The sequence below is a fragment of the Sprattus sprattus genome (assembly GCF_963457725.1).
Source record: "Sprattus sprattus genome assembly, chromosome: 1".
Lineage (NCBI taxonomy): Eukaryota > Metazoa > Chordata > Actinopteri > Clupeiformes > Clupeidae > Sprattus > Sprattus sprattus.
Genome location: NC_137920.1, coordinates 35,511,040 through 35,529,590, shown reverse-complemented (window position 1 = coordinate 35,529,590; position 18,551 = coordinate 35,511,040). Strand labels below are relative to the sequence as shown.

The following is an 18,551-nucleotide window of genomic DNA, read 5'->3' as shown; positions in this document are numbered from 1 at the left end:
CCAAGAGATTCCCACCCCTAGTCAAAAGGGTCCTTTTCACCATCGAAAACAAATAATTAAATCAAGAGAATACAGCTACGGGTAATCTCTGACAAACAATTGATTATCGATGCTTTTCTTTTTATCTGGAAGGCGAAGGTAGATGTGTTACTTCAGTAAAATACTAAAATGGTCTCTTGCAAAAAAAAAATGTTTTAAAAAAATATTACATTTACCAATATAAAAACAATACAATCATAGCTGGGCAGTTATGTTGCCAAACCAACTTGAACCATCTCAAGTTTTCAAAATTCTCTGGATAAAACAAGCGGTATGCACACGCACAGAATCACTCCTGAGCCCTTTAAAAAAAACTCCAGACAAGCCACTCACTCCAAGTCCCAATGCCTATTCATGTCCCTGCACACACTCTCACACCCCCACCTCCCCGCTCTTTAAAGAGCATTCTGACAGAGGGCCAGCCACGTGGAGGTACAGGCTGTCTGGACCGGCCGTCCGCTTTTGGCAGCCCCCATCTGTCTCCTCTCCTCACCCGGAGGGAGAGAGAAAGAGGGAAATCTGGAGAGCTGAAGGGCCCCCTGTCACCCCTCCTCCTCTCCCTCAACCCCCTCCCCCCCACCCCTCGTCCTTGTCTCAGGCGCAGCTGGTAGGGAGGCTGCCTGTGTGCCGCCGACGGACTGCCGGCCGGCTGGGTGGATGGACGCCCAGCTGAGAGGCAGAATGCAGGCGGGGGGTGGGGGGGATCTTACACACATAGCTGAGCGCAGCTTCAGTCTAAGGCACTCCACTCGGCCACCACTTCTCCTCTCCCCCCCCACCCATCTTACCCACACTCCTTCATTCCCCCTTTGCCTCCCAACACACTTGAGCAGAGCAGTGAGGAACTCCACAATGTGAACACCAAATCTTAGGCTATGGCAACACTAATACATTTTAGTTTTAAAACAGAATTCTAAAACTAAAAGAATCTCCGTTTAGACAAGAATTATCAGCAATAATATGTCTAACACAGAAAACGGACACGTGTCAAGGATACATTGGGATTGATCTGACCCAATCCGGAAGAATTTGAGCACCAAGACCGCATCACAGACAGAACTTTGGGTGCAGTCAGTTCCGTTTTAAGGACTTAAACATACCAATGCACCAATTGACCGATTGCGAAACTCCTCCCTAGAGCGGCCCTTGTCCAATCATACATTAGCAACCGCTACTAAGAGAAGAGAGTCCGACAACTTTGAGGCCTGAGCAGCATGGTTAAACAGTGTGCCTACGGGACTTGTAGGTATGACATAAGGTACCCTGAGAGATTAGAGGGACACGTCGTTTTTTCCCGCTTCCCCAAAGCCCAAAACACAGGCGCAAAGGTGCCAGCTGTGGATTAAACAGTATATCGCAGTATAAACGCCCAACTCAATATATCGCAAAATACACATATGTCTGCTCCAAAGTAAATTAAGCTGCTTGCTGCCAGCTAGCTATCACACTCACTGGCTAACTATCTAGTTGAGAGAACATCCCAAAACCGTTATGGTCCATTGCAACTAGTATTATTACCATCGGAACTAAATAACTTGTTTGTCCAACAAATGTGTTAATGTTTTAATCAAATTGTAAATGTTACTGTCAAAATCCTAATGTTACCGCCTGTAAAATTGCACAATGAGCTATCGTAGCTGCCATAGCAAACGCCAGCTAGTTGCCAGGAGCTTAACATACTGCATCAATGTTGAAGAAAACGTACCAAAAGGCCATTATGAACTTTTTTAATTTAAATCTTTGTAGCATTTTGTGAATGGGCAACCTACCCCTGGGTATCCCAAGATCAGGGTTTCTCATCCTATGGGCCCATGGAGCACTATCCATTGGGTCGCGAAAATGTTTCAGATTTTTTTTTCCCCCTCCATTGGTGGGCCGCGGAGCGAGTAACTGATTTTAAATTGAGAACAATATTAATTAAGGATGTCAAAGTTAACGCGTACGTCTATGTTATTATTGTGGCCGAGATTAATGTGATACAAATATTTTAATGCAGTTAACGCAACTTTGTTTACTTCCGGTGTGCGTTGACCACTGACAAGAAACCGGTGCGTGCCTGCAGCGTAGGAGGCAGGAGCAACCGAGACAGTAGTGAAAGATAGAGAGAGCTGAGGGATTGTTTGGCGGAAAGTTTCTATTGAAGAGGCAAAATGACACATCTAAAGTTGTATGTAGCATTTGTCAAGCTGAATTTAGCTGTCACAGAAGCAACTCGTCTTTAAGTTATCACCTTAATGCAAAGCACCCGACAGAAAGCAACCCCAGGTTAGATGGTTGCCAACCCACACTCCACGACGTTTCTAGTAAAATAACTAGACCAGTCCATGAAAAGGTTACCAACGCAGTTAATCAGCTAATCGGTTTGGGTTGGTGGTGACTGCCGGCTCTTCAACATAGTTGAAGACGGTGGGCTGACTGAGGTGTTTCGAATTGCTTCAGGGGATAATTGTTACGATTTACCATTGAGTGGCAGCATTGTGTTTCACATTTATTCCTTGCTTGACGGCGAGAGAGCAGGAAAAAAATACCATTAAACAACAGTGTCTAAAATACACGCTGTCTGAAGGGATTACTCGTAAATGTATAGGATTCCACGGACGTCAGTAAAGTTGCATTAGTGCTGTTTTTGTGCGTTATCATTGGAGTGGCTATGCTTTTCTGTCGACAGCTACCAACTCAAACGACTGCCATGGAATGATTGGTGCTATTTATGTTGATAATAGATTGCAGCCACAGATTGAATTCATTATTTTAATTATTCTAATCATTAAACTGACCTATTTGAACCTATTTGTTTGCATGTCTGAAGCATCACCTATTTTAATTAGGCCTAGCTGAGTGGTCTTGTTTGCATGTTCCATCACTTGTTTTGAGTACATGCTATCTTTTGGGTCTTTTCTGGTTTGATTTCCTTGCTTGTTTGCTGTGCACAAATAGGCCTAGGCCTACTGCAATTAAGTTCTCTGTGTGTATTTATGTTGTTTTCTGGTGCACAATACAATTTTGATGCACTATCTAGAGTTCGATTTTCTTTAATTTATTTATAGGCTTCCACCTGTGGTAGGTGCTGATGTTGCTTTTTCTCACACATAACAATCGCTTATTAATTATAATGAATGGATTATAGATTCAATTAGCCTAATGGAATATAGATCCGCTAAAATAAGCGGGGTGTCTGTTGGGCCCCGACCTGTTACAAATACGAAGGGTTGGGCCTCGGAGTCGAAAAGGTTGGGAACCCCTGCTCTAGATTGCCACCACCCTAGCTAGCTAGATAGATAGATACCGCCCGAGAGTGAATACATAATAATAATACAAAATCTTTGTAGGTTATTAGCTAGCTTGAAATAGTATATACAGATCTTACCCAGTGGTGAAAGAACATGACTAGTCTACAAGGTTATGTTGGTTGGATTTCATGAAGAGGTTGTGGGGGTTTCTAATTTTTATTGAGACCTGTATGCTTTCGCTTCGGTTATTGTTGTGTTCCCCTTCGTTGTTAATCTTAATATTTGGATATATCCTTCCACTGCATATTGCAGTCCCTTTTGCCTTGATCAGGAGTATATTGCGGAGGTATTACTCCAAAAATCATGACTCACACTGACAGCTATAGCACTTGTGCCCGTACTCGCCATGGCTTTTAGGTTGACAGTTCCGGGAATTGTGTCGGACGTAGCAACAATAACTAGGGGGCGGAGCCCTGGCGATCAGTCAATTAGAAAGATTACAGATGACTCACTCAAAACTTCCGGAAATAGGATTTTCACTTTTGGTTTCCTCATTATGTTACCTTAGGTTTCTTTTTAACCTGTGATCATATTTTAAGCTCAACTTCAAACGGTACATACATAAGATTCTTTTGGACAGGCTTTGTACCTAGTTTGCCTTGACCGGTTTTTCACCAATATAAACCACATCGATTGCCAAACAGCTTCCTAAATTGTCATGGCCACTTGTCTGCCAGCAGCTGACAGTACTGTGCGGTGTAGGGATTGCTGGGCCATGACTGGATTCATCCCTATGAAAGCATTCCTGCAGTGTAAATGCCGCAGGTACATGTTACGCCTCATATGTGGGTTTCCGGAAACAAAGTGAGTAGAGTCTGCTTAGTGTAGTTTTCTTATGTTGTATTCAGACCACCAGACACAGACATTCTTACTCACATAATATGCGAATGAAATGGTCACACTGCAGAGTGCTGCCTATACATAGCAAAAGCAAAAGAGATGCGTTTTAGAACTAAAACGCATTGGTGTGTGTGTAGCCTTAGGAACGTCTCTTGAGCCGGACGGCAGACAGAGCCACTCCAGGCAGAATGGAACAGCCTTGAGTGCAGACTGCTCAGCAGCTGTCTGCTCAAGAACACTGTGTTTCTGATGAGGAAAAAATATGCAGCAAAACTAGGGCCCTGACTAAGGGTTATTTTCTTGAGCTGACTGACGGGCCTGATTCTCAAACTGTGTCAATATATCGACCACTGTGCTGTTCGGGCATATTGCGCCCCAGACAGCCAACCAACCGTTTTATGATAACAGATTCAGGGTACACAAAAAAAGATGGGCAACGTGTGAGGCCACCTACATGTCTGCGGTAGACATATAGGTGTGTGCGTGTGTCTGATGGCAGACACTATGATGGATTCATCAGTGATGACTTTGTGATGTGTCTGTGATGGATGCCCTGGGACTGCTGTGTGTGTGTGATGGATAAGGTGGAGGTTAACAGGCTTTTGGTGGAGAGGAATGATATGTGATGGATGGCCCTGTGTGGTGTGGCAGTGGTGGATGCATCCCTGAGGAACAGATCAGTTATACCGACGATTAGACTACACTAACAGGTCTTAAACCTAAGACATGCACTGTAAATATCTGTGATGCAAGATCTGAGGATCGTGTGTGTGTGTGTGTGTGTGTGTGTGTGTGTGTGTGGTCAATATCAGATAGGGAGCCCTGCCGTAGACGTGTCTGTGCGTAATGGGTGGGTGTCAAATGGAGGGTAAGAACAAGGTGTACAAGAGATTTACGAACACCCCACTACAGATGAAAACCGCAGCACAGGCTTCAAACTTGTGCGGGTCTGCAGCTCACAGGACTTCAGCCCGCATTCAGTAGCAAGGAAAACCACAGCTGGTTTCATTACGACTCAAGTGCCAATTCACACAGTTTCACAAAGAACAAAGTGCAACTTAAAGAAGTTCTCGAAGCTGATGCATATGGTTTCCAAAGCAGCTCCTAATATATGGCTGCGTCTCTGTTTGAAAGGTGAAATGAAGCTCAGGTAGAGCTGGTAACCTAAGCGGTTTTTTTTAAGGCTGTGACACTTTCACTTCCTCCATGTTAAAAGAAGCCGTCTAACACACTTTTTAAACAGTCTGTCTGATGTTTTAGGCTTGTGAGGAATCTTTCATTTCATCCACTCTCTAGCTCTTCCCCGTCCACCTGTCCATCATCCATCCTATCTTTCCCTACATCTCACATAATCACACCTCATCTCTCTCTCTCTCTCTCTCTCTCTCTCTCTCTCTCGCTCTCTTTCACATAGGCCACCAGTAAACCAGATCTCCTTCCTGCCTGTGTCTATCCATCTCAAGGCCAAAATATGCTTCTACCTGCGTCAATGCATGGTCACGCAGTTGCTTTGATGGAATCCTGAAAGGTTTTTTTAGTTCTCCGTCAGATGGTGGGGGTCGCAAAGTAATTCACAAAAAGGTGGCGGACTAAACTCCGTAGATGGTCGTTTTGGTACATAAAAGTAGTTTTTTCAATTTTTTTGCTTAGATATTCAAAAATGATCGAGAAATAGACACAGTGAAATTTTAAGTCAAAAACACGTCAGTGGATTTGAGAGGTGTCTGAGTCAACAATCTAATGGTAGCATGCTATTACCCAAAAGGTAAAAAGCGATTTAAAAGTTGTTTGTTTGTCTTTTTTTTGCTTAGATTTTTTTTAAGTTACTGAGAACTAGACACTGTGCAATGTAAAAAACCTGTTATTGTAACTGAAAAATACATCTGAGGGGATTTGCGAGATGTCTGAGCTCTAATGTACGCTACTACGCACAGCGATGGTAAACAGCGATGGGTTGAACCAATCACAGCCCTGCGGCTTGCGTGCAGCTTGCGTCTACAAGTCGGATAGTTACAAAATTTGGGCGACGCACGCAAGCACGCAACAGGTGCTCGGAGGGGGTTTGCAACGACGCAATGGGCTCTTGCGTGTCTGCGTAAAAGGCTGACCATAAATTAAGCTTCAGACTCTCTTCCTCATGTGTGTCCTGCACTCTGCCTCTCTCACACACACACACCCCTCTCAGTGTGATACGGGGCCCCTGTCCTCGGCAATGAGGACAGCCAGAGTGTGTGTGTATGACGAGCAGAGGCCCGATTGCTTCCTATTGACTTCCTGTGAGGGTGTTGGTGTTTCAGACACAGACACACACACACACACACACACACTGCAGTCTCCTCACTCATGGCAAACTTCTAACAATGGAGGCCAGGGCAGGACAAATCATGAAATGATTAGCAAACCCGCCGGGGAAGGGACTATGCCAGATGCGCTTGCCTAGAACTAATCTGATTTTTACACCAATTCTCTGTGCATTATAAGGGCAATAGTGGTCCCAAACTGTCTAAGAAATTATGATGTACTCTAGGGCTGTAACGATACACCTACCTCACGATTCGATTCGTATTACGATTCTTGACCCACGGTTCGATACACCCCACGATATTATTATTTTTTTTTTTTTTTTTACCTCGTGATTTTTAAAATATATTTTCTAATTCAAATTACAATAAGTATGAGCTTTAAAAAAATGAAGAAACAATTTATAACCAAATATTGAGGTTTTTATTACTCAAAGCAATGCTGTTGAAAAACATTCAACAAACTTCTGAAAAAGTAGGCTTGAACATAGCCTAAAAATATGAGGGAAACACATAAATAACCAAATAACTTAAATAACTTAAACTATGATGGCAGTGTATGGCCAAATGTGACAGACCCTAACTGCCACGTATTTTATGAACAGGGCCCAGGCTAATCAAATGAATGAATATCGAGGAGGCAAGAGTTTAGCTAAATAAAACGTTTTATTTCAGTAGTTTAATAAATATCTGGTCACTGGTATTTAACCCTCTATACCCCAATAGAATTCTAGAACACTCCAGCAAAATCCCACGAAAAACAGAGAATTCCTTAATTTTTTGTTATTCTGTAAACAAACAGTTACAGTTAGAAAACAAAAGAAAAATTACAATTACAAGTTTGTTTTGTTTGAAAGGGCATACATTCTTTGTTAATATGATATCAAATATGTATTAGTGACTTCTACAAATATTAAAATACAAATCATTACATACACCCTGAAGTTCAAATTCATAAGTTTTGAACCGTACAGCAGATGTAGTTATTATATTTAATATATTCTTAATGTATTTAATTAGTATTTGTTATATTTTGTAAATAAATGAATAAGTATTAAAATATTAACACTACTTAACCATACAGATTACCAAAAAAATTGCTAATTTGGTGGAAAACACCTAACTCTATGCCTCTTCAAAAGCATCCTGGTGTAGGGCCAATAGTTTTCCGCGTCAAAAAAAAGCAAATTCCGTGTCACGTTTTTGGTAATTCCGTGATTCCGCGTCAAAAAAATAAAAACAGCCGTATAATGCCTTTCCGCACGTTAACTGTATGAAAAATTCTGTTGATAGTGATGTTGCCTAGCAACGCTGTTTGCGTGCGTGTGCAGCACCCTCAGTTAAGATACTGTCGAGTTCAGTTTGTCGCTAAGTAGTTGACCATACTGTGCCTTATACATTTCCAATGCGTAAATCATCATTGTTCGACCTGTATGTGAGGCATTATGTGCATACTTAATGAAAGTAAGGGTTTTCATGAAGTTGCTTCTGTGATATATCGTGTATTAAATACCGAATTTTGGGCTACCTGCTCGTGCTATTAGTAGTGATTAGCATGATGCTAAGCGGAGATTTAGCTATGTTCTGTTCTTATGTTGATACGCTGTAATAAAGATGGGTTCAATCCTGTTAAGATTTCGACTGGATGAGATATGAATGAGATCCATGTTGCCTAGTGTAATGTCCACTATTATATGTATCTAGTAATATTAGTTGTGTAATTGTTATTGTGTAGCAATAACTCTGGTAATGTAATTCAGTGCAGTGCTAATTAGTCCCCATAAATTAGACTGCTTGGTAACTCAGTGAATAATACGTGCCCTTCTTAGATTGTTGTTTGACAGCCATCAACACAACAGAAGACTTAACATTTTTAGTTTTTAATGCGATTGGGAAGAGAGTGCGTGACTACCGTTGAAAAGGGGGGCGTGGCCGGAGCAGTGTTCAGCGCAGACGTGACATTTTCTGACTGCTTTTGTTCTTTAATTAATGTTTGTTCATTGTTGCGATCGTTGTTGAGTTTATTTGAAAGAAATTCAGTCTTACAGGGTAAAATACAGGGGGTTTTGGGCGATTTTGATGCACAAAATTATGTTTCCGTTTGAAAAGTTGCAATTCCGTTTTCAGTGGTCCATTCCGTTTCAGATGGTCCATTCCGCGTATTCCGTCCGTTTTCCGTTTTCGCGGAAAACTATTGGCCCTACTGGTGCAATACATTTGTGGAGGAGGTGAAGGTGTTTGTGAGGATAAACATCCTCATGGGTATCCATCATATACCCTCTTTTCTTGACTACTGTTCATCTGATCCAGCCTTACAAGTGTCCTATGTGGCAGACACTAATGCCATGAAATAAGTATGAGGAGTTATGCAGATACCTACCCTGTTCAAACCCAACGATAGCAGACTCAGGTGACAAGCTTCAGAAAGTGAGACCATTACAGTTTTTTCCAATCATTTTCACACTTGGTTCAATACCATGTACTCTTTCTCAAAACACTTAACACATCCAGCAATAGACCAACTAAATGGGATACTTTTCCATTGCTTAGATACAAAATGCAGTCAATGACCACTTCCAAAATTCATGGATACCAAAATGCTGTGCAACTACGTCCTTAAACTTCTTTGACCATGTAAACATCTTTCAGTGGGTGAGGCCATGATTAAATTTGACGGCATGTTACTTTGGAAACAGTATATGCCTAAGAAACCCGACAGATGGGGTATTAAGATTTGGTGTCTCTGTGACTTCCTGAAAGGATACTGTTTAGCATTCAATGTATAAACAGGCATAGAGGGGTGTGTGGCAGTTGATCTTGTTTCGGGATAGAGGGTAGTAATGGATCTAATGTCAGACTACTATAGACTACAGACTGTAATGTCAGACCACCTATACAAACACCACCACTTGTAAGCTGACAACTTTCCATCTTAAATTCCGTCAGTGAGAAACCTACTATGTCCTACTAAAGCTTCCTTAGACTCATCAGGCCTCTCGCTGTTCCTCTCCCCCCATGTCCTCACTTCTCTTTGCTGCCACAGCACCCTCACTCACTTCTCTACCCTCAGATGAGGTGGAACAACTGACATCCTGTCACACATAAAAGAAAAGAAACTATCCTATTATTGTAAGCCATCACAGTGGAAGTCATTATTGTTTCATCCATTTTTATGCCAATTGTTTTATGCCACATCAGCTCAATATCCAAGTGTGTACTACATACGGACAAGCTATATCACATCTACTATACATTTTTGTAGTAGTGATGTCCTATACCTTGGTCCTGATTTCATTGTGATTAGCTTTTCTACAGCATAACAGCTGTACAAGCTTAAAATTTAACATCACGACATATTACTAGTTGGCTGTCAAATAATCTGCTGAATACCATTTCAATATGAGGTTTTCAATATTCAATGATGACCTTGCTATTGATTGTAGCTACTGATGTTACCATAAGCTTACAGCTCAAAACAAAGGAGGGATTTGAAATACTAGTAGAGACGAAGTTTTTTTAATTATACATGTTATTTATCTAAATCTGATCAGTTTAGTAAGTGATGAGGCTGAGTCAATAGCTGGCTATCAACCAACTCCAGACGAACTCCTCAGACTAACGTTATCTCAGACAATGTAGATAGCTAGCAAGTTAGCTGGCAAATTGGTCATGGAAATTGAGATGACGATACAAATTGTAAGACATTTCTTCTGAAAACCAGAAAACACAACCGATTACCCACGTCGTTTATTTGTGCAAATAATAGCTCTCACCCACAGACGCAGGTGCTTCCTTCGTAAATTGCGAAAGTCACGAATTGACCGCCATTTCCACAAGTGAGGTAACGTGAAAATGAGCTTTACTGAACGTCCCTCAAAGACCAATTATTAAATGTTACATATCTCAGCTAATAAGTGTCATGGGTTTACAATCTATTCAAACATCACTGATCTAGCTATGACTTTTGTCTATGTATACGATGAGACTGGTGCTATTTGTAAACCAACACTTCTCAGTTACTGCCATACGAAGACGTTACTGGTGAGTTAGCTAGTCAGAAATAAACAGGAGGATACTTATATTTCTATTTGAATACGGTTTTTTATTTTTGACTTCTCAAACAGGATCGTTACTGTCATACAAACGTGATTAGTCGTCGTCATTGGTGCACAAAAATACGGTATCATCCAGTGAGAACAGATGTAGACGTCTCTGATTTCTTGCCTTTACTCCAAGAGACACTGTAATCTTCAGGCGATCTGTCAGTACTAGCGACTAGCGAGGTTAAATTAGCAAATACTTAAAAAAAGCCAATGACAGCATATCCAGTTTCCGGTTTCAAAATAAAAGTAAGATGTTAATCTATCCATTAGTGGGGTATTTTTTCATATATTAATGTTGTAGTATAAACACTGTGTCTTTAAAAATTACGGCCGTCGACGGCCGCTATGGGATTCTACAAGGAGGCCGTCGACGGCCGCTATGGGATCTAGAGGGTTAATGACATGACAAAAACAGTTCTCACACATGCACACCCTCAAACACTGCCATCATAGTTACCCACGATTACCCGCGATGTACAGGCTACTGGCAACAGTAACACACCCACCAAAAAGAGCTATAAGATCTGGAATAACCCAGCTCACGCACACGAACCAGAGCAATCAAACGTGTTACAATGTTTCAGAACACTACACACATTAGTGAATAGCCGCCACACTACTACACCACGTATTATGGTATGCACTTCCACACAATGCGCACACTTGGGAACCACTACAAACTGAACGTTAGGGTTACACAGTAACCCCGTACATCACAAGATGGCCGTTAAGTAACGAAAGCACACACACACATTCATACAAACAAAATACAGAAAGATCCAAAGAAAGTAACATAAAGTACTGGTGGCTCTCTCACAGCCTATTAACTCAAAACAATTTAAGTACGGGAAAACAGTGGTCAAAACACGACGCAGTGTACGTCTTTCTTCTGAGGGAGCGTTAGACCACCCGCAACCAAAACTCCGGAGAGGGAGAGGGAGAGACAGCTACGGAGCAATTAACGCACACACTTCTATTCTCCGTGCAGAGCAGTCCTCCAGCGACAAACAATCCGGCAACCACGCGCCAACAATTCAAATGGCCGATTCAAATGTCATCTGAGGTAGCCATTGCGCACAGCACACGTGTAGGCGTACTAGCGAACCAAACTTTTTGTATCACGTGACCGCTGAGGGCATGTCTCGGTTCTGCCTCCTTGCATCGCGATGCAGGTTCGCGTGAGAGTGTCGCGATTTCTCGGTTCGATCCAATATCGTTACAGCCCTAATGTACTCATGGATAAGTCCCTTTACTGGAGGGGCTATAAGGTGTGAAAATATTAAGTGCTCATGGATAAGTCCCTTTACTGAGGGACTATAGCGTCGTGCACACGAAGTCTAGTTTGTTTGCATCCGATCTGTTCATAATACCGATAGCCCTATCATAAAGACGAACACTCACTATCCGCACACGGTTTCCGCAACGATCGAAGTCTGGGGTAGAAAGTGAGTAGATTTGAATCGGAACGGGGGCTGGTGTTCGTCTGCACGGTTTCACGCAACCTGATGACGTCATTGCCCCACGTGATCTTTTCGCGATCTCCAACCACTATATATACACAACTTGTTCTCCCTCAAAATCTCACTCGTGGTGGGCCTCGAATTCACTAACATTAACCCAGTCTTCTGATTTTTGATTAGCCTCCTATTTTTATCTAATTCTTCTTATTCAGACGTAACATAACTTTCATGACCACAAATATAAATTGGCCAGCGATTTAATTTGCTTTTTTATTCATAAATGTATGTAAAATGGACGGAGCAAAGCATCATGGGAAATGGGATGACAGACATGTCGTGTTGTACTGTTCCAAACTCTTTATTATCAATAGAAAAAATAATTCATTTTCGCATATCCTTTAGTCTAACCACTGATTTTATTAACCATCATAATGTAATGTTGTTAATTGGAGCTTGAATGTCTTGTGTAATGTGTTTATCCCCGTGCTTTTTAGACTATTCTTCTAGGTTTTTCAAGTTTTTTCAGTTGTATAAAGCGCCACCCACAGGCGTGAGGTATGTACTACAGCCCGTTCAACACAATCTGGTGGCTCCGTTTTTACGCAAATCTCTCGTTGCCAGCCTCCGTGTTTACGAAATTAAAAGATTCGATTGGTGTGAAAAGTAAATCCGATTCGGAGGCCCTAGACTTCGTGTGCATACGACCTATAAGGTGTGTAAAGAGCTCTGCGGCTTGATATATCTTTATTTAAAGCAAAATGATGCTGGTTTCAACCGTTTTCTGAGATTGGTTTTTGTAGGTATCTAGCTTTTATGCCAGTTAATTGTCAACACAATTTATATGGACTACAGTAAATATGCTTTGATAACTGTATACTATATATGTGCATTTTTCTCTGTCTAAAGCGGTTACTCTGACCTTGAACATTTTAAAGGTGTTTTTCAACATAAACTGCTGTTATTTCTGGAGTCCCATACTACAGTCTAATCAACAGTATGCAAAAGACTGGCATCAGCCAGGAATATCACTTTAAAGAACTGCTATAAATTCCTCCCGCCTTACACTCTGGAAAACTGCCAGACAAATGAACTCAGGTCGACATCCCGAAGCCATCTCTCCCACTCACCTCGAGCTTGTTTTGCATAAAGAGCTCACTGAGGGATTCCTGAGTTGGAGACGTTTATGAAGAGGTGTTGAAAACGTCCCCAGACGTGTTAACAATTAATCACGATTGTAAAAACAAAAACGAGTAAATAAATAAACGCTTGATTGAAATAGACAAGTGACGGTTAGACAAGTGATGGTAGAACAAAGACCTTAGCCCTTCAACGCCCAAGCTGGCACAGTATGGGTCGAATTCCAGCAGTGTTGAGGAAGGTAATTTAATGCGACATGACTGTAATTCCAGTATTGTTTGTAACACTGACAAATCTTAGGAATGAAAAGCATAAAACAAATAACCAGGCAGTGTGCCAAGTAGAACAGAGCTTAACAATTAGCACAGGACGAGGTATGTTTATTCATAAGTCTTTCAAATGGTTCCATTGCAATCAACTGGAACAGAATGTGCCATTTAGCCTATTATTTGTGAGGTACAGTATTTTCTGACTCTGATGGTGATTTAGGGTGGGGGGTCAAGTACAAATAATTAACCAATTGGTTATTGATTGATTAAACAATCAATAAATGGACCATTTGTTTATTTTGAGGGGAAATTGTGCATACCCTATAAAACCAAGGGAATAGTGAGCAGAGAGCACTATGCTCATTCCCATTCCAATAAGTCAGGGGGAAGTGGAGACATGTAGTTACATTTAAACAGCTACACACATAAAAAGAAATGTAGAGGCAGGCCCCCTTACCTTGTTCATGTTGCTGGCCTGCTGGGCATTGAGTGCAGCCTGCGTGAGCGTCTCTGCCAGCGCGCTGCCCACTGTGCCCCCTGCTCCTGCGGGGCCCACCGCTGCCTGGGCCTGGTACTGCATGGCCCCCCGGCCCCGTCCAGCTGAGCCTAGTGTCCCGTTCAGCACCTGGCCCTGCAAGCCGTGCGCCTGCATGGCCTGGTTGAATCCCATGGCCACGTTGGCGCCGGCGTTGTTGCTGGCAGCCTGGACCCCGCCGTTGGCACCGCTGCCAGGTTTGGGTGGCTGGGGGGAGGAGTGCGAGGGGGAGCCGTGGCCCAGGGGGCTCTTGCCCAGGGCTCCCAGCTGCCCGCCCCCCAGGGTGGCGCCTCCGGGTGCAGCGTTACCGCCACCCAGGCCACCGCTGCTGCCAGCTCGCAGGAGCTCAGACAGCTGCTTGTGCTTGGCGGCGGCGTCCGGCATCATAGCGCCCAGACCCCCGCCGCCCGTTCCTCCACCACCAGGACCTGCTGTTCCGCTACCGGCTCCAGTGCCACCGCCGTTGGAGGAGGGCAACAGGCCGAGGTCACTGCCGTTTGGGATGAGTTCATCCGGAAGATCATTCTCCAGGTCGTCCCAGGACAGGGAGCCCAGGTCTGTGCGGAAAAGGAAAGAAAAAAAAACAGAGAGGTGAGAATGAGCACCGGCTGTCTTACGAAAGGTGCCCTGTAAATGCATTTGGTGATGGCAATCTGTCAATGTGCGTGTGCCTGTGTGTGTGTGTGTGAGTGAGAGCGCTAGTGTGTGTGTTACTATACGTGTTCGGCACCTGCCTGGCACATTGGAATTCGCACTGCTAATAACCCAGCCATTTAACACATCCATTTTAAACTGCAAATTAGCCTGACAGCACTCAGACACTTGGTCTCTCCATCTCTCTCTCCCAACCAACACCACCCCCCCACCCCCCCCCCCCCCGTGCTGTGAGACCGAGACAGCGCACAGCTTCAGCTGATGGCGGAGGTGAGGCAGAGGCATCTGGTGTAGCCCCATTCACAGCTCAGGCGGGTGTGAAAAACCAAACAAGCTAGGAGGACATTTCAGAGGCTTCGCAACAAGAACATGGGTGCAGGCAAAGTGACACTACACTACCCTCTTGAATGCACCAATCCCCCCCCCCCAGAATGCAAGAACACAACTGTGAGGATTAGCTACAGCAAAAAGCCTAATGTGACAAATAACACAATCAGGCAGTTTATTCCGACCCGTCTGGAATGTTTTGTTCGCTGCACTTTTGCCCCTCCAATTTGCAATCAGTCAGCATGACCACATTTAACTGACCAAAACCACTCTGGGTTGGCAAAGCGAAGCAATTATGCCCAAAACAAAACCAGCCCAGCATGGAGCAGGGGCGACAAGCTACATTCATTCATCAGCACCAGCATGGCTACTCTTTGCCACTTCCATCCACTTTGCAGGTCCTCGAGTGTCAACTCCTCTACTACCGCTTCTCCCACTACTACATCTGCTGCTACTGGCATAGCCACCGTGACATATATTATTGAGTTTTCTTTGCCCATTACATTACATTTGCATACAATTCTAAAGGGAAATCCAAAAGTGACTGCTCTGTGGATGATGCCTGGTTAATTGCTGACAAACAAAGCCCTGAGGCTTACTTCCATTTCTAAAGCCTGGCCTCCTGCAGCTGCAACTTGTTTTCCTGCTCTTGCTCATACTTGTACTTCTACTCCTGCACATGCAGCCATTTATGCTACTGCTGTTAGCCTCCTACAGCTACCGCTGTTAGCCTCCAACAGCTAATGCTGCCCTTCATACAACTACTGCTGGTATGCTGATGTGCTGCTGCCAGGGCCTGGTAAAGAGGGTGTCTCATGATGACAGACACCCAACCTGCTTCCGTGACGGGGTCCTATCAGAATATTTCCCTGATTCGCCACGCTGCCATCATGTGACCACTTTTCAGGCTCCCCCCCCCCCCCCCCCCATTATCAGGCATGTTACTATGGACAGAGATCATATCTGATACGGAGTGGAAACGTATGATTGTGGACGTAGCTTTATACCCCTACTGCTTAAATGCAGCAACTACTACTACTACCAATACTTCAACTGCCGCCACCACTAATACTACCAAAACTCCAACTGCCGCCAACATTACTACTAATACTACAAATGCCGCCACCACTACTACTACTGCAGCCAAGACTACTGCTGCTGCTGCCAGGGCCTGCTCTGGAGAAGGGCGTCTCATTGCCATGCGTGGTACATGCCGTGCCACATCCAGCGCCCAGGCCTTAATGAGAACACTTGGCCCTGCACGCTTCCCACAGTAAACACAGCACTGGATCCACTACACAGGGCCTGCCAGCGGAAGCCAAGAACACAGAAGCTGGCTGTGCATCCCTGAGGGGGGGGTGTAGACAGGGGAGAGGTGGGGGATGCGTGCGTGTGAGAGAGGGAGTAAGCTACCGCTTTTCCCAGCTTGACTGCTCTTTCCCAGTCCAGCCACTCACTCGCAGCTAGACACGCATGTCCCTTTACGCTGCCAAGAGCTCACACGTGCTCCCTCTCGCTCACACACACACACAGCAGCCTAAGATGATCCCCATTCCCCTCCCCCAACCCACTCCATTTGCTGGCTTCAAGCCAAAATGCAAAGCATTGTTTTGGTTTGGTAGTGCCGCCAAGTCGGGAGCCCTATCAGAAGAGGCATGCTGGAGAGCTCTCTGGCACACACGACCCCACATCGTCCTCACTCACTCTACACCTATCTCCCTCTCCCACCCTTCTCTTTTACAGTCTCTCACCTTTCTACTTGATGAAGGCATGTGTGTGTGTGTGTGTGTGTGTGTGTGTGTGTGTGTGTGTGTGTGGGGATATGGAGTAGCACGATGGCCTTTGGGCTATAAATAGCAGGTCTCGCCCCTCTCAGGACAGGGGCTCCAGACCATGGTTGTCACTCAGCACTCTGGCACACAGAGAGCAGCGGCAGTGGCAGACCAGCCGACCGACCCCGGAGGAAGACTGGTGGAGAGCTGCGGGGGAAGGGAGGCTTGGCAGACAGGTGCAGCACGCCTGGGATTTCACTCCGTGCCTCCTGTCCCCGCTTGAAGATAAACTAGAGGGGGACGCAGAGACTTTCTGGAGTCTTGTCGAGGGGGGGGGGGGGGGGCTTCGTTTCCCTCACTCAGATTACTCGGAGGAGGAGCAAACGAATGCCGAGCTGAGTGCAGGAGAACACACCAAGAGTGAGCGATTGAGTGAGGAGTGTGGCACAAATGAAGGAAGGGAGCCTCTCATTTACAAGCTCCTACAGAGACCCTAGACAGTCGTTTGTTTGTTTTTTGGGGGGGGCGGGGATAAATAAGAGAGAAATAGTTTAACTAGCATGACTAGTATACCTAATAAAGGCAGAAAGACACAGAGAGAAAGAGGAGAAAGACAGTAAAAGGCATTGGAAGGGATGAAAGCTACACAAAACTTGGAACTCAAGAGGACATTGGGGGAGGGGAATGTGTAAAGAGAACTCAACCATGACCGGAGTGTTGGCATTATAAGTCTGCTTCCCCCCTACGTTCTACGACAGCACTGCTCTTCAGCTGCATCGCTCTGTCACCACTCAGCATGGCTGGAGCTGTCCAGAGTAGTGAGACGACCATGGCAAGGTCTACTGCGGCTCTGATCTGACACAGTAATATAAACACACAGGCCATTTCATGCTGCAATGAAAAGCTCAGCAAGAAATGCATTTCTGTGCTCTGCAGTAAATGATGAAAAGAGGGATGGAATACATTTAAAAGGACAGCTTTGGTGCCAGTGAATATGCAGTTCCTTAAGATCGCTGTCAAAGATGATTTTCGACGCATTCCTCGGGAGGTGGCATTTGCTATTAGGGTGGAACTAGTTTTTCTGCTTCGAAACTCCGGCCGAATGTCAAGAGCCTGTTCTAAAGAACTGCGGGAGAGAACTCTAAACATGCAGCCTCTAACGGGAGCGAGCTCATAATGCAAGGCAGGGGATGAACTTCACCCGCAGCTCTTCCACCTGCACCTCTGCAGACTGCTCATTGTGGCAGATGTGGGAGGAGGTATTGTGACTTGTTAATAAGCAGCCATTAAATTAGAATAGACCACAGAGAAAAAGGCATGCACAGGATAACAGGGAGGCCTTTCAAAACCTGCAATTAGAGGGCTTTGCCAACCACATCTCAACTCCCTATAGAGATGAACCGACTCTGCATTAACATCTCCTGCCTTTCCTTCTCACCTCACCTCTTTATACCCTTCTCTCTCCCTCTCGCTTACATCCCTCATTCTGCCTTGTCATGTTTGATTTGATCTGCACTCCAAATGTCTTTGTTCCTCCATCTTCTTCCACCTCTCCATCCACCCCCGTGCCCTCCATCCTTCCGTGTGACGATCATTCATCTTTACCCTCCATTCATTGTCATAATGCATTTTTCATAGTAAAACCAGCCACCATGATTTTTTTTTATGCAAATCGAATTGTGTTTTGGCCTTGCATCCACACGACAACGGCATTTTTGGGGCCTAAGAACACAGACTTTTGAAAGGGGTTCCAGATTGCAGAGTTTTGAAAATGCAACCCGTATGTCGCCATGTGGATTGGCGAAACCTGAGCTTTTTGAAAACG

The 18,551-nt window shown here is 44.4% G+C and overlaps 1 protein-coding gene across 4 annotated transcripts in view; it reads right to left on the bottom strand.

The window, feature by feature from the left end:
* Nucleotides 1-18,551, bottom strand: part of crebbpa (CREB binding lysine acetyltransferase a) — a 69,113-nt gene that overhangs the window by 39,026 nt on the left and 11,536 nt on the right. For all 4 annotated transcript variants that reach the window (XM_080850362.1, XM_080850364.1, XM_080850365.1 and 1 more), the window contains exon 2: nucleotides 13,896-14,530. In XM_080850362.1, the coding sequence (XP_080706488.1) occupies nucleotides 13,896-14,530 (635 nt within the window). The remainder of the gene's footprint in view (nucleotides 1-13,895; nucleotides 14,531-18,551) is intronic.